The sequence below is a fragment of the Taeniopygia guttata genome, chromosome 2 (assembly GCF_048771995.1).
Source record: "Taeniopygia guttata chromosome 2, bTaeGut7.mat, whole genome shotgun sequence".
Lineage (NCBI taxonomy): Eukaryota > Metazoa > Chordata > Aves > Passeriformes > Estrildidae > Taeniopygia > Taeniopygia guttata.
This window is the reverse complement of record NC_133026.1, coordinates 50,499,527-50,525,126: the sequence shown is the minus strand read 5'-3', so window position 1 is coordinate 50,525,126 and position 25,600 is coordinate 50,499,527. Positions and strand designations below refer to the sequence as shown.

At 34.8% G+C, this 25,600-nt stretch overlaps 1 protein-coding gene across 2 annotated transcripts in view; it reads left to right on the top strand.

The window, feature by feature from the left end:
- CNTNAP2 (contactin associated protein 2) overlaps positions 1–25,600 on the top strand; it is a 1,027,622-nt gene that overhangs the window by 168,623 nt on the left and 833,399 nt on the right. Inside the window, exon 1 of one of the 2 annotated variants that reach the window (XM_072924024.1) lies at positions 22,593–22,641. Within the exon in view, the coding sequence (XP_072780125.1) occupies positions 22,608–22,641 (34 nt within the window). The 5' untranslated portion in view covers positions 22,593–22,607. 2 annotated transcript variants of the gene reach the window in all.

The following is a 25,600-nucleotide window of genomic DNA, read 5'->3' as shown; positions in this document are numbered from 1 at the left end:
ATTGCACTTTCTGAGATGGAAAAACTTCCTGGTGATTCATCCACAGAATTTTGATAACCTGTCTGAGAATGTGACATTGTCTAAATTTTGGAAGGTCCTCTTCTCTTTTGCAACAAAGCGATTTTTCTGATCTGGCTTTTTAGAATCGTACCTCACTGACACTTAGAAAATTAGGACTGATATCTATTTATGAGTATACAATGTTGATATATTCATTTAGTGAAACTGGAAATGTACAAGATATTTTTGATTATGAGTTCAGGAAAAATGAAATTTCCTTGCACTGAATATCTATACACAAACTGAGTTAAGAGATCTATTATCACCTCTGTAATGTCCTACATGGAATTGCCCCTTAGTAAGTTCTACTGAACATCTTATTAATAGAATATCTAATTGAGATTTTTGATTACACTGCATTCTATAGAAACATTCTATAGAAATAAAATACTGGTAAGTTAACAATGACTAAAACATCCATTCAAAATGATTTGTCAGTGTTAAAACAAGAAAATATCCTTTTGTCTTAGACTGCTTTATGGGTAACACATGATATTAACATTTTATCTAATAATTGTTAGAGGCTATCCTTTACATAAATATCTCATTGTTTTATAGAAAAAAGTTGTGTTACCCTTGCTGTTGTAGTTCTTAATTCTTTTCAATTGCCTGCTCATTCCATACCTCTTACTACTGGCTTAATTTATTCTCTGTGATCATTATTTCTTTTTTCCCTGTGGAATGATATGTAAGGCTTTAACCCTAATAGCCTGCTAATATTGGTGTTTTAGCTTAGAAGATGACTATTATAGTCTGTGGGAATGCTTATGTTATTAAAATGCATTTAATGAATGAAAATATTCAGACAGTGACATCCAAAGAGAAGGCTTATTCAGGGAGATTTCATGTGTTTCCTCACTTAAACATGTGAAGTTTAACATATAACATGATTCTTTTACATATATCATGATTTTACTTCCTTGTCAAGTGACAGAGTTGTCCAGAAGTAGATCACAAAACAGGTATCAAAAGAGCTATTGCTATATTCACTTTGACCCTGCTGAAATTTTACATAGTTCTGTATTTTGTGTATTTTTCATTTTTCATCTTTTACTTTGTGTGATCTTTTTATGTGTTTGACTTCAAATGCAATACAAGTACCATGTCCTGGAGCATAGTTAATCTGCAAGTTCATTCACACAGATTTACCAAGCCCTTATAATTTCTTATTTGCTGCTATGCTTTCCCCAAACATACTCCCTACTGTCGTTGTATAGCTCTAGTATTGAGCATTCTCGGAAGAGTTATCTTTCCTTGTTCCTTTGCTCTATATGTGGGACAACATGCATCACCTAAGAGGTACATTGATAAATACAGTATCAACATTTTTAATGCTTTAGAGCTCTTCAGGTGAAACTCGCTGTGGGTGTTTCATAAACGTTGTAAATGCTCTGTAACAGCTCCACTGTAATAATTGCTTCACTTTTCCCTCCCTGAATTCTAAGAGTGAAAAAAACTTCACTGAGCTAAATATTTGTGAAACTGATTGCTTTCTTTGTGATATCTTCTGACAGTTTCAAGTCTGCAATTTGTTTTATAGAGCTATAGAAGGCAACTCCACTGAGAACAATGTAGCATATGCATGGTGCCAGAAACTTCATAGATGATGAAGCTTGACACTGATCTTTGTCAGGTGACATGAAGAAGTACTGGAAAAAACATAAGTATGGGAAAAGGATATGAGACCGTCGTTTACCCCAGATTTTTTTTAAAACAAATCAACTTTTAAATATGGAAATTATTTGGAATAGTATATATTAGTAATAACAGTTTTCAGAGACGACTGAGTTCTGCATGACACACTACATGCATGAGACACATGCTCACAGAAAAGGCAGTTATGAGATTAAAAATTTACTAAAATTAATTTTCAGTCTGCATCGATTATTTATCAGTAACCAAATTAATTCAAAATTTTGTTACTTCTTAACACAGCAAATAAGTTACAGTATTGGAAATTAGAAAATTTAGGAATTGCAGTCAATTGAAAGTGAAGATTAATTGAATTTCTAAGTCAGTTTGACCCTTTAATCTAACTTTTTGTGTTCCCTTTTAAATGCTAATGGAGCATTTTAATGAAACTTAAGAGAAGCAAAATATAGCTTTTATTTCACTAATTTTCTGGACCTTTTATTGTGGTCTTGTCTTTTATTGTCTTTTGCAAGGCTGTCAGGTCACCAAAGACCTAATTTATTTGTATATTTATATGTTTTACCTGCTATCCAAGATGACAACTGAATGAGAGAAAAAGCCGGAATGGGATAAGCAACACTTCTGCCACCCACACGTGTTCTGAAAGGCAATTTATAGGCACTTTTCCTGCTTAGTGATGAAAAAGGAATTGTCAGACAACATCACTTCCTACCAGCATTTTTCAGCTGAAGAAAGAAGGTGAAGAGTCACCCTGACACTGTTTATCAGGCTTGCTCAAATACTTAGATGCAGTCACAATAGGAAGCTTGGAAATAATTTCTTTCATAAATTGCCTAAGACAGTGCAGCTGAATCAAAATCAACTTTATTCTTTTACATGGGTTAGACAGTTGATTCTTTTTTCCACAACATCTAAAACCAAACTAGCATAATTCGTGAGTTTTGTCTCATATCCAAGAAGATTGTATGCTCTGTTAATCATCCTTGCTTTACGTTGAAGTAAACCGAAACATACAGAGGTATTAAAACCAGATTTTGAAGAACACAGGTTTAATTGTGATCAATGGGATTATTCAGTCCTAGATTTTTTCACTTAGTTTTGTTTTAATTGTTTCATTGTATTATAGTGGGTCTTGGGACACAACAGAGAAGAGATGGAGAGGGGCCAAAGTGGATAATAGCAGTTGTATTGTAAGAGAAGGTATTAGCTTTTTCACTTCTTTATTTAGAGCCCTACAGAGCTTTTTCCTGACTAAAACATGGATTAGAAGTAAATAATAAATACTGAGATGTTTGTACAAGAAGAATTTAAGGAAATTATGTGATTAGACAGTTGAGAGAGCAGTGAAAACTCTACAGGCAGCAGAGGTTATGACAAGTCAATAGAGAATTTACATAGGTCAGGATCCCCATTTCAAGACTGTTAAAAACTGTTTATTCACTTATTTATTTATTTATTTATTTAATTGCATGTTTCTTTTTCTTGCAAGTACCTTTAACAACTAATATTTGGTCTAAAAACTAAAAAGCTGCTTGGTCCCTGGTGTGCCATTGCATTTTTTTCCCTGAATAGTAGAATTACATTCCAGTCTACCAAAGAAATTTTGGTTGATAAGTGAAAGAACCACAAAGGGAGTTGTATTCAAGAGGGAGAAATTCCTGTGTCTGCATTGTAAGAGACAAAGAAGTGTGCAGCAGCCATTCAGAGAGGGATCAAATTCAAGAGGGAGAGTCAGAGCTAAGACAGCCAGAAATGCTGGACATATGACTGGCAGAAGAACTTAATCTGGAAAATCTTGCACAGAATTAAGCTGTTTAGTTCTCTCTCTGGGAGCATTTACCCTTTTATTTTAATTCATTCACATTACACTGGTTATTCCATTTAAGTCCAAAGTAATTCACTAAAATGTTTAATATACACTTATATTAAGTGTATATTAATCACTTTATAAGCGTGTATATATATATATGTAATGTATGTATTATACTTTTTACTGTATATGTGCACTTAACAGTTGCAGAACTGATAGTCAATGGAATGAATGCTTTTAGAAAAACTATTTCTTACTTCTTCGCTGTAATTATAAGAGAGGGTGTTGCTATCTTTTACCATACTGTCAAGTCAGTCAAGTCACATTTATCAGTCAAGTCACATTTACTTCATCTCTAGAGCTGTTACTGGAGTTGAAACTCTTGAGTTCAGGATATAACACCTAGAAAAATTTCTGAAATACATACCACGTTGTATGAATTAAACACATCTAATTTTTTTTAGGCGATGTTTCCAAGCAACAGAAAATGCTGCTTTCCTAAATTTTTCTTAGTGCACCGCTATGTTTGAATATTTTTATTCTACATTGATTAAGTCAGTTTTCTATATCAAGAAGTCTGAATTCTGGCATGATAGCTTACTAACAGTAAATCCAAATGAAGTCATATGGACTAGTTCAAAAAGATAGTATTAATTGTAAGACCATCAGAGCTGTTTAATCAATAGCCTGCTTGTATGCATTTCCAGCTTTTGCACTAATTGCTTATATCTCCTAGAAAAGAGCAGAGAAAGCCAAGAATCTAAACTTCCTCTTTATTGTTTGAAAAATTCTTATGATATTGTCTATTCATTTGTCAGGGAAAACAGAGCAGGAAGACAGTTGTATTTTTTTATCAGATGTTGAGCCTAAATTCAGAAAGCTACTTCTGCAGTTTATTTTCAAGTTAAGCATATCCTTGCAAGGAAGAGAATATGAGAAAAATAGAATTCTCTATCCTGATATCCATGAGAGCCAAATCAGCTAGAAGTTTTGAGTGAAATGAAGAAGAGGAGATTATGTCACATGAGACTGAAAGTTTTGATCACAGAGTTATCAAAACCCAGTCTCATACCAGCACCATTTTATCCAGGGAATAGATTTGTGTGCATGTCTGCAACACTGCACGACAGGCATGGAATAGAAACATGAACTCTCATCTGTAACCATTTGCACTTCCTAATCAAGTAGATTTAACTTTTCAAAACACAGAAATATTAAAGAAAACAATGGTTTATATTGCTTATGAGTAAGGAAAAAATAGATTGGAGGATAGATACAAGTAGAAGTGGAGGATAAACTAGTAGTGCTACTCTGCAAAGGTGCCTCATTTATTTATTTATTTAGCTTAGTAAAATCTCTCTTTCCATGAAATGCAGAAATGTAGATTGCCCTGTTTGATTCTGCTCCTTCCCAGTTGTGTAGAGCGTTTGTACAATGACAGGGTGATGCTCAGAATAGGTGGGATAATAATGAAGCTGCTATCCTCAGCATTGGCAAGAGGAATTCTGTTAAGTTAGGAGTGTTTAAATTTGCTCTGGTACAGTTACCTCTGCCAAAATAAACATTACCTAGCTTTGTTGTTATCGCTGAGCTTGACTCAAAGAGTTTTGAAAACACTGACAAAATTTGGCTAGTGAAGGTGCAGGGAAATTGAGGAGAGAAGAAAAAAAACAGTGCAAAGTACAAAAGTCATAAGTTTTGCTGCTGTGCTTTAATGCAAATTTCTCCTAATTTCTTTTAAAGCCGGCATGTCAAATTGGACATGTATTTAAAGAACTTAAGTTCAAATATTTAAATTATTTTTAAATGTACTGAACAGCAGAGATGAAAGAGATCAGAATGAGGCCAGTAAACCTCCCAAGCACTCATAAGGATCTGAGTCGATGAACCTCATGCTGACACCTATCCAAATTTATGCAATTCATCCATTTCTTCATGGCAATATGAAGAAACCTTTCAGGTAGTTTCTCAACATCATTCATCTTCCTATCTGAAGTACAGATGTGTCTGAAGTGTCTAATGTATGTACATGCACCTGCCCAAGAAAATAAAACTCATTATTGACCTCTTTGGGTAGTGAATTCACTCTGGTGCTGGTAATACTGGCTGGAATATGTGAAATATCAACTCTTCCCATCTGACAATCTCCAACACCTTTCATTCCTTCTAAAACCAAACCAAGCCAATAATGTGTGGAATTTTTAGTTTTGCTTTTCATTTTTTTTTCTCTTGATCACTAAAAATTTAGCATCAAGGATATTTCATAATCAGATTGAATAAACTAAAATACCATATTATTGATTTCTTGGATTATATTGAAAGCAGTTTTGAATCAAGAAACTTCAATTATAATATCTGGGAAGAGGAAGAAATTTGGGTTTGGGCATAATTGGGCAGGGGAAAGAGGAGAGGCATTTGAGATTGTTTTGTTTGGGTTTTTTTATTTCCATGAGTTTATCAAATGGAAGGGTTTCCTTGTGGCTGAAGGCTACCAGTTTGATTTAAACTACTTCTGCTTATATGTGGAAACTCTTAAGGTATGAAGTTAGTTACAGTCTGTTAGCTTATTTGGATTTGTAGTGGTAAAGTGGATTTTTTTCTTTCCCTTGATTCATTCTTTTCATGTGAATTCCATGCTGCAAAAAATTACGAGCAGTCAACACAGTCTGTCATTACCTCAATTAATAGAATTTTTCTGAGACATAAGCATCCATATTCTCTGCTGTTTCTTGTCTTGTTTAACTAGAGTGCACCAGAAGTGCAGGACAGTGACAACACAGTGGTGGGTGCCCATTACTTTGTTACTGTGCCATCCCCTAACACTCCAGCCTGTGTTAAGTGTTGTGAAAAAAAAAATTAATAAAAAAAATTACATCAGCCTCAAGACTTGTTAGAGCTTGACTTTTTGCTCTTTCTGATAACAGGTGGGAAAATATGACAGCTTCTTCATGGGAGTTTTAATGATTTCACTGCAGTGGAGAAAAATAGTTTTCAACAGTCAATGGGGGTGTTTATTTAAAACATCCCAAACTGTCACTTATTCAGCCACATAGCAAGGTTGCTGAGAATGAATTGACAGAGCTGTGAATCAAGATTTCCTGCCCACATGCTTTCCTCTCTTGTCAGCCTTGTCAAATTTCTCTTGCTGAAATCAAGGAACAGTCCGTTCCTTTAAAGAAGTGATCCATTCTCTTTGAGAACAGCTCTTTTTTTCTTCCTGCCTCATAAATATTTAAAAAGCATTAATCTTGTTTGTTACCTGACTGATAAGCACTGGGCAAAAATTCTGTCAATGCAATTTCATTACTGAAATTAGATCAGAGCTTTTTGAGTGTTGTTACAGTTACTGGGTAGAATTTTAAAATATACCCAAATGACTTTGGAACAGATTCACCATTTCCTCTCTTTAGTAGCACCATTATTAATTCATATATTACACAGAGTGGATGCAATTAAAATGTACACTTCTTTTGTGATAAATTCCAATAGCAGTAATTTATGTTGCAGAATGATGCATGAAATATGACTCCAAGACATCATGTCATGGTCTGGGTTATTGTCATACTCTGAGGCAATGAAGTACAGATTCTGTCATCTTTACTTAATCCTGTAAATAAAATAATTATCATGAATGTAATTACAAAAGAGATCAATATGTGGTCCATGCAAGAATTTGGTTTTTCTATGTTTACTGCCATTATTGCGATGGATATATTTTTCCCAATGAGCTATTCATTTTTGACAGTGCACAATATGTAATCAGCTAATCTCAAGAGGAAAGCGGAACCTGTCCAATAGCAAAGTTTATTTGGGCCTCTAGGAATTAGGAAATCAGGGATTTTCAATGACTATCTTAGACTTTTAATGTTGGTAGTTGATGATACTACTTCTTAAATTTATGTAACGGCTATTAAGAGGTCAGTCATGGTTTAAAACCTGCTGACAAATCAGTACTATACAGCTGCTCACACACCCATGCCCACCCTGCAGGATAAAGAGGAGTCAGTTAAAGGTAAAGCTAGTGTATTGAGGTAAGGTCACTTTAATGACTTAAACAAATATGATAATAATTATAATAACAATTACAATAATGATAACAAGAAAAATGACAACAACAATAATAATAATAGAAAGGAGATAACAAAAGAAAGAAAGAAAGAAAGCTCAAGAGAAACAAGACTGAACAATACCATTGCTCACTGAAGATTCAAACCTAAGAAACAGGAATAATGTCCTTTAAACAATTAATTGAAAGATTGTAACTTTTTTTCTTACCTCTTCCCGCATCCTCTGCGTCATGTTCTCTTTAAAGGTTGTTAACTGCAGATTTCTCTCTTTCACTGGGTACCTCCATCACTTCCAGGATTATAGGATGTGCCAGGCTGACAGAGGTGGTGGAAGAGAACTGCAGGAACAGAAAGGGAGAGGGCAAAACAGTTGAGATGAGTGGAAGTAGCCTATGGAACAAATGAGGAAACAATGAGTTTTACATCCTCACTGAAGCTGTCTGTGGTCATCTTGGAGTGCACTTCACCCTCAAACCATGAGAATTTCTAAACTATAAATTTATAGAAAAATAACTAGGCAGTGGTTGAAAGTGGAATAGTTGTAAATATTCGAAGTTTTACTGAAAGACTCAGACAAAAAGATGACCAGAATGGAAAAAGTGGTGTGAGTGTAGTGGAAGGGTAATTGCAAAGAAATATTCCCTCTTGTTAATGTTTGTGGAGTCCCTTAAAAAAAAATCAATCAGAGAGAAAGCAGTCTTGGAGCCACTGTCAAATGTTTACATATATTCATGAATCCTTCCAGACTTGTAAGAGATTTTCTCTGTGAAGACTACAGCATTAAATTAGTTAGGTCAGTCTAAGCTATCCAGAAGTGGGAGGCTAAAATTCCCCTTACACATGTGCTTTTTTCTATACCAACAAGGCAATTTGCAGTTTCTAACCTTAAGAATTAAGGGTTTATCAGTCTTTATGGGCTTGAAGTCTGTATATGGAAATATATGAATTTTTTGTTTTTTTTTTTTTTAATCATGAGCTGTATTGAACTGTTTAATTTTACTTTTTCAGAATCCCCCACCTCTCCTGGAAAAAATAGGATATTGAAATACAGTAGCTCTCCATTCTAAGTAGTCTGATAAATTACACAACACCATGCCAGAGTGACATTCCCAGTCTATTGTATTAGATTTAATACTTTAAACTTTGTTATAATAAGTTTGTCTAGGAAAAAAATTGGAACTACAGATGTGCATCTCTACATCTCAAATAGTATGGCTTACTTCCAGCATGGCCTGTTTTGTTCAGCCTGGAAGAAAAACTGAAGGAGAGAAACTTGAACAGTTGCATTGCAGCAGGAGTCAGACACTGACTGCAAGATCAATGGTTTAGGCTGGCAGTGATCCACTGCAGTGACAGAAGGCGTCCGTAATAAAACCCAGTCTGGGAAATTAAAGCAGATGATACAGGTATGAAAGAAACTATCCCTTAGTGGTTGAGGGTGCTGTCTCTCTTAAAATATTGCAGAACATACTCTTTTGCAATCTGTCCTAGTGGGGATAGTCAGTTGTCAAGCCTTGTCCTTCCTTTATCCGCTCATGAGCAAGGCATATTTTGTATAACATAACCTTTGGAAATAATCTCTGCTTTCTTCTCTAACGGTGCTATTTTCTGCCATCTTCTGACAACAGTAACAACTTCCCAAGGGCAGGCTGCTAGATAAATCTGAAGGATATTATAAATATGGGCTTCCAAAATAAGCATGTATTTGAGTTTTAGCATTAAAAACCACACATATCAGACACACACTTATGAGCTGTCTGCCTGCCTTCACATTTCTTCTTCTCCATTGGCTACAGGCCCTGAAAAGTAATTGCTGATAAGAAATGTTATTTGGGACAGATAGAATTGTTAATGTTTATGTCTGTGCTACACCTGAGATCATGTAAGAACCTGTGTCTTACAAGGACTAATTATAAAATTAGGCTGCGATATGAATGACGTACAGCAATCACAAAGCCCAAGCTGAAGGAAAGAATTTTGATATATACATTTTTGATAGATATTCTCCTAGCTACTGTTCCAGCACTTAAATTTGCAAACAAGTAGAAATGAAGCATGCTTTTTCAATGCCTGTTCAGACAGTAAATATTTTTTTCAATGCTTTTTTTCCTGGTTACTCTCCTAAATTGTCTATTTTTACATTTCCTTTACATATTTACAATAATTGGCCCCAAAAAGACCCAAATTTTATGTCATAAAGCTAAACAAAATATTTATAATTCTGAATGAAAAATCTGGTTTTCTCACTCATCAGTATTCTGCTGAACAACACATACAACAACCAAGAATTTGGTGAAATAGTTTCTCAGTTTTGCAGAAGAGTTTTTAAACTGCTTACTGCTAAAACCTATGGATAAGAAAAAATGCATTTTGTCCACCTTTTTTCATTTTTCCATAACTTTCAGCTTCAATTTGTTGCCAGGGGCAGGGTATGGGGCTATATCTGTTGATTTTTGGTCTGAACCACATAGCCAATCTTTCAACTTTATTCTTTAATACAGGCCATGCAACTATTGGCATCAGGCATCCATCAGAGGTACCATTTCCATTTTGCATAATAGGAATAGCATTTTACATGACCAGTTTTAGAAAAAAATATGCTTGCTAATATCTTCCAGACAAATAGAATAAATAATCTTTTATTTTTTTTCAGATAACATGAATGGATGATAGAGTATTTTGACAACCTGATGATATTCTTTTTGTCTTTATTTTTTAAATATAAAGTAGGCCTACCTCTAATTCATTGATGAGTGCTAACCCTGCAAGGCTTGCTAAGACAAAAGAGGTAAAATACAACTACACATGCACATGATCACAATGAATATATGGCATGTACTGACAGTGACTCTTTAGGCTCTTTAGGATTAGGGTTGCTCTATTCTGAAATTATAATTTCTTGTCTAAAAGCTCTACAGCATTTAAATTTTATGTAGATCCTGTAGAAGAGATTTTATTCACTTTCCTTGATCCTTCATTTTTTTTAGAGTGTGTACCTACTGTTAGATCTTTTAAAAGTCTAAATATTGTATTTAAGTGAACTCTTGGTCCTTTGATTTAATAGGAACTTTACACAGGAGTAGTCACTGGATTCCCAGCAGATGTTTTGATTACTTCACCAAAGCAAAACAGTAAGAAAATGGCAGGAATCCTCTTCCATTCTGATCCCTTAGTGTGGGTTTCCTCACACTCTGAAATCTCTGTCAGTTAATATCTGCAGTCAGAGACTACCATGGGAATGGTCTGAATGCTTCCTCTTCTGGTTCCTGTTTCTCATTATATGGAAAAGGATTATCAACTTTTCAGGGTTTGCTTTCTTCTTGCATTTGAAATGGTTACTGTAACATCCTCAATTTTAGGCACAGGCTAGAATAATTTTTTATTAGAGGTTTTTAAGCTCCATAATACTACTGCCTATATGGCAAATAATTAAGTAAAAGTTTTATATAAAGGCTTCATATTTGCCTAGGGAAAACTGTCCTGAAAATAGGGCTAGCATTTCAGAACTGCAGGCATCGGATGTTCTACAGATACCAGTGAATAACAAAATTAATCCAATAATATGCAGCTATTTTAAAAGAGAACATGTAATAGATCTTACTTGCTGAATTAATTGATTTTACATGTAAATGTAATCTTTTTCTAAAGACAGATTTGTTCCCAAGAATACAGTTTGGAATAATAAGGTTGCCTAAATCTGATGGTGTTTCTACCTCATGTTTGAAAGCTTCGCAGATGAAAGAGAAATTTACAATCATTTTGCAGTCGAGTTTAAATAATTCATTTGCTTGCTTACTGTTCAAAGCATACTAATAAAGTGAAATCTGTTTCATGGTGAAGGCTTCACAGTAAAAAATAGTAAATGTGGCTAGGAAATATAATTTACTGAGCTAGTTTTTGATTATCCCATTAACAGAGTTAATGCAAATGTTGTGAAGACTGTGTGGCTGTAGAATTTTCCAAATTATGCAGTGCATTCCTACTGTCTGGCCATTTGCTGTGCAAACAGCATAAGATCCTTGATATGAAGAGGAGACGTGGGTGAAGAACTTTGGACCATATGCATCTTAAAGCTTAGGAGCAATAAATCTCTATCCACAGGGATTGCACATTGGATGTCATATTGGAATCCATAATGAAGCTTGCATGGTCTTCATGAGTGATAAGGTTATCTTCCATTAAGCCACAATTTTTAATTTTTAATTTAGAGGAAGTCTTTTTGTAGAAAGTAATGCAATACATGATAAATATTCTAAATTCAAACAAAAAAATCCACTCTGTTTAATGCTATCTCTTTTTTTTTTTTTTTAAAAATAAATATGTTGGGTTTTTTTGTATTAGGAGCTTAAGCCTCCCTCCTGAAAGAGGCATTGAAGTGTTAGCACACTCTAGATGCAGTTACTCTAGCTAGTGATGTGACAAAAAATGCAACAAACAGGTTCATGAATTGGATGCATAAGAATAAAAGTTGTTCAATGTTGTAACAGCAAAGATTCAATTTAAACACTTGAACATGAAATTTACTCCCATTTTGATGGAAGTCAGTTGAATTATTTTAGTCAAAGCATGGGTGAAAATGTTGATACCATTTAATAACTTCCTAGCCTTGAGGAAAACATAGTGGGAGTGTGATAATGAAAATGTTAAGTCTGATTTATTCAGAAGTGACACTGTGATTGGCAAGATGAATGACTAGTTGCTTTGCTAGATGAGGGTTTTCTTATGAAAAGCTCTTTAAGATGGCAAGTTGGAGTCTGTCATATACAAGGATACTCATATTTTGTATACTCTTTATCATTACATTAGCAGAAAATGCTGATGCTGATCAGGGGACACTGTATTATAAAAAATATCGAGCAAGAAGAGTTTATTTTCTGCAGAAAGATATTTATACTACCATTTTTTCAGATACTTGGGGTGAAGTAAATGATAAAATTTTGTACTAGAAGGAATAGATAAGATTTCAAAGGAAGTGTCAAGATGCAAGGATGCATTCATCAAATCTGAGAATATTTTAGAGTCCCTAATATCTTTTACTCCCTAAACCTAAAGGTGGTCAAGTTCATTTTTGGAATTAATTATTCTATTTGTTAATGTGTGAATTTATAAATTTACTGGATTATGAGTTTCATTGGAAACAAATAACTTTTGCAAGCCCTTAATTACTCCCTTGGGAAACTAATGAAGGCATGTATTACCCCTGCATGCTGACTCAGTATGCTGACTGTAATGAGTTTGATATTGTGTTACTTATAGCATATATAGACAATGACAATTTATTATTTGAGAAATTGTAGTAGATACTTGGTAAAAACTGTGGTAATAAAATTGTATACCAATGGTTTTAATGCCTTCTAGAGGATGATGTTAGGACCTTAAAACTGTTTCCAGATGAAAGACTTCAGTTTGCAAGACATTATGACTGTAATTCCCCAAGATGTTTGCTGTTTGCTGTGGCTATCTCTAAGCTCACCCATTGTTCAGAGAGTTGAAAGCTAAAATTCAAAGTACCTGTTAGGGGTTCCAGTGAGTATTGCTCTTTAGATGATATTTATTCTAAATTCATAATGTAAAAATATAGTAGAAACATTTCACGCCCATAATGAGTATGGCCAGAAAAAAGCTTTTGCTTTTTTACCAATTTTATTTGCCTTGTAATATTGTAATAAGTGACTGCATTTCAAAATATTTTTTAGAAACCTTCTTAACCTTCTTTTTTAAGTGTTATTAATGACTTCCATGCTTTAATAGGAGATGTGAGCTGCTGTAATTCCACAGCATGAACACTTTCCTTATTAGAACATTAGGCAAATCTTCCACACTGTCGAGGTTTAGAAATAACAGTGGCTCTTCACGTTTGCATAAGGAAACTGTGAGGCTGTGGATAGCAGTATCTTATTTCTCTGGCACAATTCTCATTACTTCCAAGAAAGGCTTCCTTTCTTAATTAGTTGTTAGAATATTTAGGAGTTGTAAGATTTTTTTTCAGGGTATGAAATAAAATCAGTTTTCTTTTTCCCTTGGAATGCCTTTTTCTTCCTAATGTATGGTGTCTAAACATGAAAAATAAGTTTGTAAAATGACTTTAAAAGAAATTAATTCTTCATTAAGTCCATATTATAAATTAACTTCTAATAGTCTACATGAAAAAGTATTTTGTTATAGTTGTGTTTAAAATAAATTTTCTTTTTAAATTTGGTGTTACTCAATTTTGTGGAAATAATATAGGACATATTAAGTCAGATACTCAAATATGGGTAATTGTGGAACTATCTTTAACTGTCATTATTCTTTCTTGGTTATAATAATTTAAATTTACATTTCCAGTAATTAGTCCTGTATTATGCAAAGGCTTGATAATCTATGGATCTGTAAAAATTAGTCTATTAAATTAATGGCCTAAACAATAAAAGAAAGTCCAACTTTTCTAAGTGACAGGTCTCATCCATGGGTATATTGGTAGACTTAATCTTTAACCTCTACATGATTTTTAAACTAGGAGGTGTATGCTTGTCTCTGAAATAGACATAAATAAATATTGAGCTACTTTCTCAAATAAATTAATTTCATTTTATGGTGTGTTTAGCCCTAAGTTTTTGCATAATATTAGAAGAGAAGATCAATTAGTTTTTCTAAACATGTTTTAGAATCAGATTTTTTGATAGGTCTTAGACCAGCACAGAGTCCCACTATCAAAATGTCTGCATGTAAATGTAGACAGGGCTTAAACCTTTTCAAATGTTGGTGTCGAAGGAAAAATAAAAAAAATTCATCCAATATGGCCAAGAGAGAAATAAGAATGTGCTGGCTCAGGAACTTCTGTGTCACATAATATAAATTTGAGATAAATTATAAATAATTTATGCCATTTTTGGCCTAAATCAAGGCCAAAGATTTTGAGACATGGAGAAAATTGGCTTGAAAAGGCAAATTGGGAAAGCTATCAGAAGGAACTGTTAAAAATTACAGCCAACTTCTGGGCGGTTGATTCTGCATAACATCACTATACTGCAGAGAAAAGTGAAACAAGCCTTCAGCTTGATTCTAATTGTCCCTGATCAGAGTGCGCCCGATGTACGGGTTGGAGCGAGCGCAGAGGCGCAGCGTGCCCTGCTCGCTCAGCCAGGCAGCACTGGTACTTTCCCTGAGTGATTGGCCATGGCAGAAGTGGCCAGCCTGCTGCCGATGGCCGGGCAGTGATGGACGCGCTACCTGATCAAATAACGCGTTTTACACTCGCCAGGAGCCCGCAGCGCTACTGGCAGCGTCTCTGACTGCCAGGCAAAACCAGCCAGTGTGCAGCACTCCCACAGTCCCTGCTGTACTCTCTGCTCATGTATGCTGATGTCTCAGTCAGACGAACCAAAGCATATTTTTGTGTTCATGGTATTCAGTAGGGGCTGTTACCCCTTTAATTTGTTAGTCTTGGGTTAGGTTGAAAAGGCTGTTCTTCTGATACATACATTTGATTTTAATTATATTTTACCATTCCAACTGCTGTAGAGTTTGTGATAGCATGGCTGAAGAGTAAATTGTGCCATTCTGTTTCATGCCAACTATATAATAATTTATATTCAGTAAAAGTTCAGGTTCTGCTGTTAATGGCAAGAAGCTCACTTGCACAGTAACATGCAATCAGGGTATTCTAAGTTGGATCTGAGGGATTAGTTCAAATGTTTTCACTAAGTTAACAATAGGAAGTTATTAGAGAAGAAAAAAGGTGGAAAGTAAAATCAGACAAATTGTCTGAATTTCTGAAACAGTAACTCTTGAGAACCTCTTTTGATCACACTTACCTGAAAGGATTTGCTAAGATGTGACATGACTACTCATTATTTAAAGCACATACCTTTACATACATAAATAAAAAACACAGTGAGAAAGAAGCATCAGTGAAGGAAAGTATTTACTGAAAAGAAGGGATAATACTTTTAAAATAAGGGATTTAACTTCTTTTTCAAGATAAAGCACATGAACACTTTCATTGACAAATTTGTGTCATGCAACATGCATGGGAGAATAGAGAATACATGAATGAGTTTCTGAAATTAGACGTGTGTGCCTAATAGTATGTGATTATGCTTCTGCAGTTTGACAAGCAAGCTGCATTAAAACTAATTTATCTGGTGACCAAGAAAAGAAAAAGAGGTATTGATTGACTGAGATTCTAGCTGAATAGAATATTCTGCTGAGAAAAATACTGCGCAAAAGGGAAATTAAGTGTAGACACTGAAGAAGATATTTTTTCAGTAAAGATGCTGCAAATAACTCATGCTGATCATTACAAGTTTGTACAGAGCACTGCTAATCACCTGGGATCTGAAAAGGTGCACTTGTGTGTCAGTGAACCTTTTCTGCTAAGTCTTGGTTTTCCATGAGCTAGCCTGCCATGTCTATGCTTCCTGATGTTTCCATTTCTGGACTGACATATATGTCACTGGTGTAGATACCTCTGCATGATGATTTCGATATGGCCTTTATCTTTTTCCACACCTCTGGATCTAGTTGACAAAGGAAAAGGAGAGCTATCTAATATCTTGCAAGCATTAAATCTTTAGTTTTCAGCACATTTAGGACTGTGAGATTTTGTTTAAAAATTAAATGTAGTCCAAAAGGTACTGTTCAATTTCATGATACCTGAAACTGACATTTATCATTTCATAAAAGCACTCTTGAGATATTACTGTAGAAGAGAATGTTAAAAAGCAGCTTTTGGTATGAACATGCTTAAAAAATGTTTAAGAAAGTTTTTATATTTTAAGCCATTGTTGTGCTCACTTATGAAAGTAATGAATGTATTAATGGAGTAAAAAAACAGTAGTATTATATACAAAGCATAATAACAGACAGGGAGTAAAAAGATTAATAAAACTGGGGTGCTTAATCAATAGAGAATCTTTTATATCTAAATATTTACACTAGTACTTGTTTTTTCTGCTGTCAAGAAAAAATAAAAGTAAATTCACTTGTTTATTGCACTTGTAATGTTAAAGTCTTTGGAAATTAGTTATTCATAATGTGGCAGGCTGTCTTTTGGCATTCTACTTTTCCTTCTTTTTTTTCAAACTCACAATTACTTGGAAAGTTAAAAAAAAATGTTGAACATGAATGAGAAAAAAACTCAACTTTTTGCATAAGAGGATCTTAATTTGGGTTATTCCTTTTCTTTCATGATACAGTGGAGTCCATAATTGCCTTTCTGTATAGTTTTGTTTTTCAGAAAATCAAAATTTCAGGCCAGCATGATTGTAAATAATTTGTGATAGCCATTCACTGATCTTAATTTGTGGTAATAAAAAAGTGAGAAGTTTTTAACACACCTAGTGATTCCTTTCACTCGAAACTGTGGTTTCATGCCATTGTAGAAGATGCTTCTTGTCCGTGAAAGGTGATTAGTGCTATCTGCTACTTCTTCTTCACAACATACGTTTTTCTTTATTTTTCTCTTAATTACCTTTTGAGTCATTATTAGACATAGTAAGAAATGGGACAAATCTTCTGCTTTATTTACTCAAATACAGTTAGCTGCTGAAAAGAGATGTGCTTACTGTGTAGTTATTTGGGATGGGAAATCCATTTCAGCCAAGATTCAGAGAATCTGCTTTGTTAAGCAGCTCTTGATTGATACCTCTTCAGCCACACTGCACCGCCGTTGTCACTTCCTGGCTGAGGTATTAGGATTTCCAAGGGTTTATTGTATGCTACTTAGCACTGTGCTGAGCTGTGCACTGTGCACCCTGTCCTATGCCTTTCTTTATTCTGGGACATGTCAAGCTTTGCAGTGTGTTTGAGGCTAGAGAGGAAATTTTGTAGCAGGACTCTGTCAGAGACAGAAGTTTTTTATAAGATGGCACAAAGAGTGCAAAGTCTATTTCTTAAGCTGCTGACTTCAGGTTACCAAATGGAGACAAAATGATCACAGCTAAATTGTAAGGGGAAAAATGTATAGGAACACAAAGAGCAATAACATGAATAGCCCTTGCTTCATGTGTCACCTTTGTTTTGAGGGTTAATTAGAAGCTTTGATTGATGCCGTAAACGCACTGTTGAAGTGTGAAGACACTGGCATGCAATGTCACTGAATTCTCCATTTGAAAAGAAGCACGGGTAGTTAACCTGCCATTACAGCAATGATTCAGGTGCTGTGAAAAATGAGTAAAATCAAAGCTAAAGCTCCTGGTATAAAAAGTTCACATTTCTTGGTCCCATTCTGCAACTGCAGAGTCAGAGTTGATTACACATGCTTACCTGTCCACACTCATTGCAGTCTTTACAATCTGGTAGGATGACTTTGAGGATAGAGGAAGAGTAGGATGAAGGACAGAAACAATTGATTGTTTTCCTAAAAGCTGAGTTCAATACCGAAAATGTATATCCAAAATAATGGCAGGGAAAAATACCTAATTGTGATCACAGCTGTGAGATGTCTGACTGCTATATTTCAGTGTTTAAGGCTTATGGCTGTGATTGACTTGAAGGTGGTTTTAGTTAATTTGGATTTAAAATTTTGGCCTTAACTTATATTGACCTTATGTGCATTGTTTTTCTTCTTTCTAGCTATGCTTAATAAATGCTTTTGAATTGATTTCCTGATTTTAATATGGGAATTACCTTCTATTACATAGGACACCATATGTTTTCTCAATATAATATTAATTGCATTAATTTCAATTTTGAGTTTCCTTCTAACTATGCTTAAAATCTGATCCTTTCCTCATTTTTTTTAATTCTGTTGAAAACAGCACTGATATGCACAATTTTAGACTTTTACACAAGTTTTAGGGTAGTTTCATTTTGGCAACTTTTGGTTGTCTGTAACCTTCTTCGTATTCATGCCCATATTTTTAATATGTTGACAATCCCTCTGTGTCCTTATGCAGACCCTTTAATCTCCCATCTCTAAAAAAACCCCAGACTGATGGTTCCTTACACTTTTCTTTTTTTTTAATTGTGAGTTTATAAGAACTTGTACTTAGTGGCTAACTCTCTATAAGTGACTTCAGTGAATACAGAGAAATGAGTCTGTCTGCAGTGATAGGCTTAGATTTAGGATTGATGATACTCCTTCTGTATTTGGGGCCTGTTTTGATAAGCACTTGAAAATCTGATTGGTGTCATATAAAACTTTACACTAAATTTCTTTTCACTGTCTGTCTTCTTCATAGCTGAGAGTGTTCAATTAAGTAACTTTTAGTATTTGTTCTGTGTCACTTCAATCCAGAAGTTGGTTTCGGCTACAAAGTTAAAATAAATTTCAGATTGGTCTTAAAAAACTTGTATTTCTGCTTGAGAATTTATGCAGGGAAAGTTGACAAAAGACACTGGCCCACCACTAAATCACTCCATCCATTCTGCATAAATGCATACTTCTCTAGCTACTTCTCACTGGAGTATTAATAGCCATTTATTGCTTTCAGTTTTAGAAATTGATTTTTTCTGCAGATGTAGATTTTTGAACTTTTCAGCTTTCTCTCTCTTCCCTTGGTTTTCCACCTCTCTCTCTCCACTTTTTAAATTTATTTTCTTTTTTCTTCATTACTCAATCTATCTTCATGTGCTAGAAAAAAAATACTGAGTAACGCTGAGGGTTTGGTTTTGTTTTAGTATCATTGCTTCATGTCAAGAGGTTTTTAAAAGGTCCACAGTGGTCCTTTTGAGAAATGGGAAAAATCTCATGTATGTGACCATGCTGGTCACTCTCATTTTTACCTTCTTTAGAGTCAGAAAATGCATATGTGCCAATCCACATTACACTTTTCAGGCAAAGGATATTTTCTTGTTTCATATTAATAACTTTGAGTACCAACCTTCAGCTTAGGAAATGGGTTTCTGGCTTTGGGCATCTGTACATTATTTAACACACTAGTGCTGTACTTAGTACTCATGAATTTTTGGCTAGATCTTTTGCTCTCACAATGAGTGTGAAAGGTGATAATGGTTAATACTGACAGATGAGGTCAGGAACATGAATAATAATACATTGTATGAAACCAATGGAGAGCCTTGTCTAAGGTGATGAACTCCCTGGTCTAACTGAAGACTACACGTACACAGCATATTTGAGGGACAGCAGTCTGTAAGATTGCCTCATTTTATAAAGAAAAAGGATTCTAAGGAAGTTGAAAAATCTATTTTCTGTAATAATCTGAGGCTCACTGAAAAACATTTTTATCATTAAATTAGCTTTTGTGGTCTAGTGCTTTTGTGGAGTTGCATTTAAATAAAAAATAAAAGGAAATGCCAGCAAAAGCTGTATCAATTCTTGTTACTTTTAGAAAGGTATATTTTTTGCTATGAGAATTTCTCAAGAAATAACATTTTAGAAATCAGATAGTAAAAGCTAAATTATTTGAAATAATATTACAATCTGTTTTGATTAGTATGTAGTCTTATTTTAATGTAAATTTCCTAAATCCTTTTATCTGCTACTATAATAAAATCTTGCTATACCTGAGAAGGAAAACTACTAGTTTTCACCTATCGTTTTTGTTTGATGCTCTCAGATGTGCATTAGTATTCAGAATCAGCATTAATCATAAAGCATTTAAAGACTTTTCAAACAATCAAACCTGTCATTTTACTGAAAGAAGATAGTGAGGCATAAAGCTAGCATTGTAAAATAAAATGTATAATTGCTGTCATTGTTGCCCGCTTCAGAATTTCAAAAGAAGATGTCTTTGGTAATAGAACAGAATTTCTCAGCATTCTTAAAATTTGAAAAGCTAAACTTTGTTTTTCCCAAAAGATTGTAAAGAAAAAATGTCAAGTCCCTCGAGCAACAAAAAATATTTAGCCAGTAACGTGACCCAACAACCATAGAAAAGTGTGTGTGTGTTGAGGAGGGTTCATACTTCTGTAAAGATGGATAACTACCTGGGAAAACTTATGTGTTTATATTATGGTCTGTGCTTGGATCTTTTGAATGGAACCAGCTGCAGTGGATGCTTGTGAACATGCAGAAACTTGTTTTGTGAGTCAAGGGTGAAGGTCGAATGTCACAGAACTCACTGAAGGATAAACATCTCCTCAGCGTTTTGGGAACACCCATTGTATGTAGTAAATAAACCTGATTGAATGAGGAATGTAGTTTCATAAGATGTGAAAGTATAAGAAAAAATGCATAGAAAGACTTCAGCAGCTACTACGTAATTGAGGTTGGCAATTGCAAAGACATTTGTCCCCTAGCACAGCTCTGACTTCTGACTATGATTCAGAAATAAGTTACCTAGAATTGGCAGACTTATCCTTGAACAACTGCTCTTTAAATAGAGAAAAAGAGGTCATCACTAATGCCTTTGGAATAGTACATACTAATATGCATGACAGAAACAAAAGATATTACTGTCAATAAATAATGCTTTTGTCCCTATTTATATAATAATGGTGATAAACCAAGCTTTTTATAGAACTGGATAAAATATTTCTCCTTGTTTCTCTTCAGTAGTATTCTTGCTGGATTATTTCTGTGCATATTTTCTAGAACTTTTTCGGTGACTTAGGTGTTTTGAGCATCTGAATATTGTAAGCAAATTATCTAGACTATCAATACATACAAAAGCATGTGACATTCCTTGAGTGTTAGTTGATATTTCCCAGGTGTTTGTACTGGGTCCAATTCTTTTTAACAGCCTCGTTAATGATGGGACACAATGCATACACAGCAACACAAGACTGGGAGGCGTGGCTAATACACCAGATTTTTGTGCTTGACTGGATATAGAAATGATCCAACAGGAACCTGATGACGTTCAACAAAGGAAAATTCCAAGTCCTGCACCTGCAGAGGACTAATCTCATGCACCATGTTGGGCGATCAATAGCTGGAAAGCAGCTTTGCACAAAACCCTAGTAAATCCTGGTGGACAAGCTGAACAATGTGTCCTTGCAGCAAAATAGGCAAATGGTATTCATGGATGCAGTAGAAAGAGCTCTACCATCAGGGCAAAGGTGGAGGTCTTTACTCTCTACACAGCACTGATGTTGCTGCATCTGAAATGATGCGTCCAGTACTGGCCACTCATGGAGCCAGCTCAGCAAAGGGCTGCTGTAGTAATTAAGAGCTGGAGCATGTTTCAGATAAGGGACATGTGAGAGAGACAAGACTGCTCACCCTGAATCTGCAAAGGGGGATCTTGTCAGTGTATATAAATTCCTGATGGGAGGGTACAAAGAAGGCAGAGACAGACTGTTCTCAGTGAAGGGCCAAGTAAGTGCAAACTAAAATGCAGGGAAAACTGTTTAAATACAAGGAAAACTGTTTATATTATGTGGGCTCAAACATTGGCACAGGATGCTCAAGGAGGTTTCGGATTCTCTAATCTTGGAGGTCTTCAACACATGAGTGGACACAGCCCTGAGTAACATGTTTCAACTTATCCTGCTTTGAACAAGCTGAGTATCTCCAGAGGTCCCTTCCAGACTCACCTATTCTCTGGTGCTCTGATTTAACGAGTATATGTTATCTGATATCTAAGAGCAAGGTCCAAGTAAAATTGCCAAAAGGTGTTTGTTGAATTGGCTTTTCCTCTACTGAAAAGCAGTAATAGAACCCTAGAAGATTTTCAGAGTTACATATGGAGGATATTTGAGAGGAGAAACAAAAACATGAACTTTGTTTCTCATGTTCCAATGGGAGGAATGATGGTACAAAACCAGGAACATTTATTTTATGGTTTAAACTAATAAATGTCTTGATTAATGTTTTCCAACTCAACTAACCAAACCTCTGCTCGCTGAAATCTCCAATTTCTAATGATAGAAAGTTGCTCTTCCAAATGAGCTGGATTTTTAATTAAAATTGCGCTCATTCTTGAGTAGTATACTTTGTCACAATATGACCTCATATTTCATAACTTTGAAAGCTGCCTAATTCTAATTTTTTCCACTTTATAGGAAAAAAGCTGAGGGTCCAAGAAAATGTGTGCTAAGAAGTTATTGACATGACGGATTTCAATATCTCTAAGTAATTAGTAAAGTTATGCTTGTCTCTTTCATTAAAGGCACCATTAGACAGCCAGATGCAAAAGGTGACTGTGGCAAATGGTTTTTCAGGTAATTCTTGATAATATTAAATGTGGTTGTCATTTCAAATGATCACTATGCATCTTTTCTTAAATATCCATCCATCTACTTGAGCTGCCTGCTCAATAAATTGTATGTGGAAATCATGAGGATAATTTCATGGAAAGAATTCTCCCATTTTAACCAGCTCCAGAATGTTTTCTCTGTTTCTTTTTTTGTGTTTGCTTTTTCATTCTCCACTGCGATTGGTGAAAAAATATCTATATTACAGATATGCGTCTCTTCTTTGTTCCTTATTACATTTCTTCCTATTTCAGGCTCCTTTTGGAGCCTACCAATGTGCTGAGTAGAAAATTGTAAATTTTCATTGCCATACATTGCCTTCAATTTCTGCTCATGCTTGTCTTTAGTTTTACTGAGAGAAGTGCACCAAATGTTGATGGGGGCATTGGTTCCTGTCATAGCACAAGGCTGAACAAAAGCGCGTTTTCCTTTCTGTAAATGTACACACTTTGCCAAGTGAAAGTCCATATTATTTAGGTTATTTTTCACATCCTCTCATTGCTATAAATTTTATTCTGTACAGAAGCTAGAGCAGGAGAAGGACTAAATTAAAGTTTTTTTCATCTTGAGTTTTTGAAAGACATTTGGTCGGTTGCTTGTATTTTTCAGTGTTTGTATTATATGAGAAAGGTGATGTGCTGATAAAGAACACTGAATGCAAAATTATGGCTGCTACTGAGTGCTTTGTTCTGCCAGGGATGGAGTGAGAGTAGCAGATATTCACAAAGAATAGAGAGGAAATTCACTAACAGACACCCTGTAAGTTTAAAGTGCAAATTGTTTGTGTTGTGAAAATGGCATTCCCATAATGTCGCTAACTTGCCATATAGCTTCTGGAGTTAAGAAGCTTGTGAATAGTCTTGAGTAAGTCTCTCACTGTGCAATGTCCACACAGACTTCACTCTCTATTTAAGCCCTCTGAATTCACTTTATTATATTGGGCTTTCTTCATTCTCTTTTGAGTAAAACTTGCTCATGTAATAGTAGTGAGGGGTTTCAGTCCTGTAATTTCTAGCTATATTAAATACTCTGTCTCAATCTTGTTACTTTTGCTGTTTGGTTTCTTTTAAGTTCAGGAATTGAAGCATCCTTTTAGTCCCACTCTGATGTTAAAAGAAAGACAATTCTCTCCTGGATGCAACTGTCATCAGTGCTTAGAAATTTGCCATTGTTTTCTTTCAGAACATTCTGTCTTTCTCACTTTTTTCATTTGCTGTTATCTTTCTTTTTGACAGACTTTTTTCTTTTAATGGTGTTTAGGCAGGTAAATAGGAGACTCTTTGAGTAGCATATTTTATTAAAACAAAACACCTAATTAATTTCTGCTCCAGTTATTTGCTCTGGTAATCCTTTAATGTGGAGTCCTTAAAAACTGTGTTATTACAGATAGGAAGAAATAATGTTAACTAGAAATGTCAGGTGATTTTTTGAAAGACATTTTTTTCTCTGTTTTTTAAAGGAGTCAATGTACTAATTGCTTACTGTACACCTTATGTATTTTTTTAACTTCATTATCTTGGAGCTTTTATTAATGGGGACCTTTAAAAACAGGAGCAATTACTTAAGTTTAACTGGATTAAGTATTTACCAGAAATGTAAAATAGTTATGAACTCATCTAACTTTCCTTACATTATCTTTTATGGAGAATTAAAAAAGTCCTACGAACATTTCTTCTTGTGTATATTCCCCAAAATCACATGAGTTATGAACTCCATACTTGCAGAACGGGAAGCTAAGTTTAGTGCCTCATGGGGATAGTCAAATGGGGAACATATTTATTCCAGTTTAAAATATCCTATGATAAAGTAAATATCAAAAAAGTATTCTAAAACATAAAGAATAAGTAGAATTAATTAACAAAGATGAGTAATAGTAACTCTTTCTGTGACCATTTGATTCCCCTTGAGTGTACTAGAACTTTCAGGTGATCTCAACACTGCTCAGATACACCATGAAGTGTGCCGAGGTATGAAAACTTTTGCTTAAAGGCAAAAGGGACAGACAGAAACTCGAATTTAGCTGAGAAAAGAGAGGCATTCAGGACATCAAATCTAGAGCAGATACAGGAGGAAAACAGACTAGTAGAGAAGATAATATAGGGAGCTGAACTACTTAAGTGAAGAAGAAATGGGGAAGAGCAGGCATTTAGAAACTAAAGCTAGTGATAAAGAATCTGGGAGTAAAGATGAGGGGCAGATGTTTGACAGCTGACTGGGAAAGTAGGTAGCTGAGGATGTGCAGATTGCCTGCTGAGATAGCCTGCATGGTGTGTTCAGATAAATTAGGATTAGGAAGGCAAGAGCAGATTTGTGGTGAATGTGCAGAACAGTTGTATCCACTGAAGTTCACTTTCTTTATGAATGAACTATGAGACTTCAGAGACTTATGATTCCTCTGTAGTCAGAAAACATCAGTTGATGCCAGCCTTTGATTTTCTGATCCCTCTGCTGTATTTTCAATATATTTTATAGTGAAAATAGCTATATCGTCTTTGCCACATTTTTATTTCTTAAAATTCAATCATTCCCTGTCACCGTGTATATTTCAGTGAAAGTTTGGACACTTGGAAAGTCTTTAGGTTCATTGTGTTTTTTTCTTTCTGACTTTCCCAAATTACTCTTTGGTAAGATATCTAGTGAATAACTTTACTGTATACCTAGTGTAGTGTGAGTATTCCCACATAGTTACCTAAGGCAGGTTTTTGGTTGGTCAGTTATGTTATTTTCTTCTTTTGTTTTGAAAAATAAAAAACAACTCTTCCACAAAATGAAGCTACAGGCATTCTATGCTAGAAGTAAGAGAGAGCTGTTTTTAAAGAACTCTTGTCTTTCTTGAAAGTCATTATGTAGTGGACAAAATGGTAGATATTGGATTTTGTTATTACCATAAGGATTTTCTTATTGCCTTTGTACTCCTTTACAACAC